At 53.6% G+C, this 2356-nt stretch overlaps 1 protein-coding gene across 1 annotated transcript; it reads left to right on the top strand.

Annotated features, from left to right (window-relative positions):
* Positions 1-456: 456 nt before the first annotated feature.
* K489DRAFT_414378 (uncharacterized protein) lies at positions 457-1320 on the top strand (the record flags this gene model as incomplete). The annotated part of the gene is made up of 1 exon (XM_033608165.1): positions 457-1320. The coding sequence occupies one exon, from the start codon at positions 457-459 to the stop codon at positions 1318-1320; it is 864 nt and encodes a 287-aa protein (XP_033454728.1).
* Between the last annotated feature and the right edge of the window lie 1036 nt (positions 1321-2356).

The following is a 2356-nucleotide window of genomic DNA, read 5'->3' on the forward strand; positions in this document are numbered from 1 at the left end:
TGCCCCTTGACGAGCTGTCGTCAATGCACACTTGCGCTGCACCGAGGAAGCTGGAAGCCATCCCCAGACAACCGGAGTGACACATCCGCAATCCGGACCGCGGCTGAACACTCCGGACCACGGCTGAACACTCCGGACTACGGCTGAACATCCCGGACCATAGCTGAACACTCTAGACCAGAGCTGAACACGCCGCATCTCCGCAATCACCTCCTAAATCGAAACTTTGACTGACAATTCTTTAAACAGGAAGAGGCTCTAAGAGGGTCGTATATGTTCGAACACCGTTGCCGAACATCAAGGACAACAAGCAGGAACTAAGCCCTGCCGACCTGATCCTTGCAACCGAACTTTATCGATCACGAAGTCTCAACACCGCCCGGAAGTTTTGTCTCTCAATCACACGTCTGGCACTCGACAGCACCCCATACCCTGGGGCTGTATCTACGCAGCAAGATGGGCGACGCCTGTGATAAGGCGACGTTCACGCGTCTCAACTCCAAAGCGGACTTCGTATCCTGGGAAAGAACGGTCCTACAGCTTCTCTACCGTAACAACCACGGAACGCTGATGAAGAGCCAGGCCCCTGAGCCAACGCAAGACATCGAAGAAACCAAGGCGTCGTTCAGACAGAGAAAGGAAACCTGGGAGACTAATCACATGGCGGCCAAAGCTATGCTTGAAACGACACTCGGGGATACCGCCTACCAAGCTGTCAAGGGCATTATCAATGTCAAAGAAGCCTTTGACAAGCTAGTCGAAACTTTTGGCGGAACAGAGGATGCCAATTTCCTACTTGATGTAAGGGAATTTACCCGCTGCACCCAATCGAGCTGCGGAGGGACCGTTGCTGAATTCGCTGCGGAATTGGAGCGGCGATGGAATAAGATGAACGGCTGCAAGAGCAAGCCGGATGAGGGATTCCTTATCGGCATGTTTGTTAACGGCCTGGACGAACCCCTACAACAGTCCTTCTCCCTTGGCATTGAGTCACGGCATAAGATCTCCGTTCGGGTAGACGCCAAACCAACGGACCCTCCAAGCGTCCGGTTCCCGGTGCTTGTTAGTGAGGCTCAGGCATGGGAAAACCGTCTGAAGCTTGGCAACGAGAACCAATCGTTCTTCTCTGGAAGAGATCACAAGCGGAAACGCTGCCAGCACTGTAGTAAGGGGGGGCACGAGAGCTCCGGATGCTGGAAGAAGTTTCCAGACAAGAAACCTCAATGGGCGATTGGCCGAGAAGCAGCTTACAAACAGCAGAGAATAAACCAACTCTCCGCAACCGATGGACGGACCTTCGAAGGACAACAATCCGCCTGACTACAAGACGGCAAGCTATCAAGCCCGTCAAAGGAAGAGACACGACAATCGCTCGCCTCAGTAACCGAACACGCCCTCGCCGCCACTAGATACAATATGTACGACAAATGGATCCTTGACAGCGGGGCCAGCGGACATCTTATAGGTCGAAAGGACGTCTTCCTTGAGGACTACCGTAGCATTATTGGAGCCGTATCAAACGGCATTGGGGGATCTCAAGTGCAGCCGGTAGGGATTGGCTCAATCCGCATCTATTGCAAAACAGATAAGAAAACAACAGTGCCCGTGGTGTTCAAGAACGTACAATATTGCCCTACCGTCGGGGTCAACCTGATCAGCATGAATCAAATTTGGCATGAAATCGGCTCATTCAAGAAGACCCTTTCTGGAGCCATCATTGATGGACTACTGGTCACGATCGACCGCGGAATCATGAGCCTCGACACCACCCCGACATCCGGCACTTCCTTAGCTGCATACCAAGTCGACCCGGAGCTGTGGCTGTGGCACAGAAGAATGGCTCATCTCGGTCAAGACAACCTTAAGAAGCTGAAGAACATGTCTACTGGGATCCGCGTGGACCAGGGCCACGACACCTGTCACCCCTGCGCCAGCGAGCGGCAGAAGGACCGACCGCACACCCATCGCCTGCAACGGGGAGAATGGAAGCTCGACCTTCTACACGCGGACATCGTTGGTCCTAGGGCAGAAGGACATGGCGGCTTCCGATATTGGCTAGCTATCCTCGACGATTTCACGCAATGGAGCGAGACGATCCCACTGAAGTCAAAAGACCAAGCAGGGGACGCTATTATCGATTTCATCAAGAGAAATCGAACGACGGAACGGTGGTGCCGCACCCTCCACACTGATCAGGGAGGAGAATTCACGTCAGTGTGGTTGAAGGCGTGGCTGAAAGACCAAGGCATCACCCACGAGCTCACGGTAACGGACCAGCATCAGGAGAACGGAGCCGCGGAAGTCCTCAATCGCGTAATCAAGAATAAGCTCCGTCCAACGATGATTGACAAGAACA

This window comes from Dissoconium aciculare (genome assembly GCF_010015565.1).
Source record: "Dissoconium aciculare CBS 342.82 unplaced genomic scaffold K489scaffold_41, whole genome shotgun sequence".
Lineage (NCBI taxonomy): Eukaryota > Fungi > Ascomycota > Dothideomycetes > Mycosphaerellales > Dissoconiaceae > Dissoconium > Dissoconium aciculare.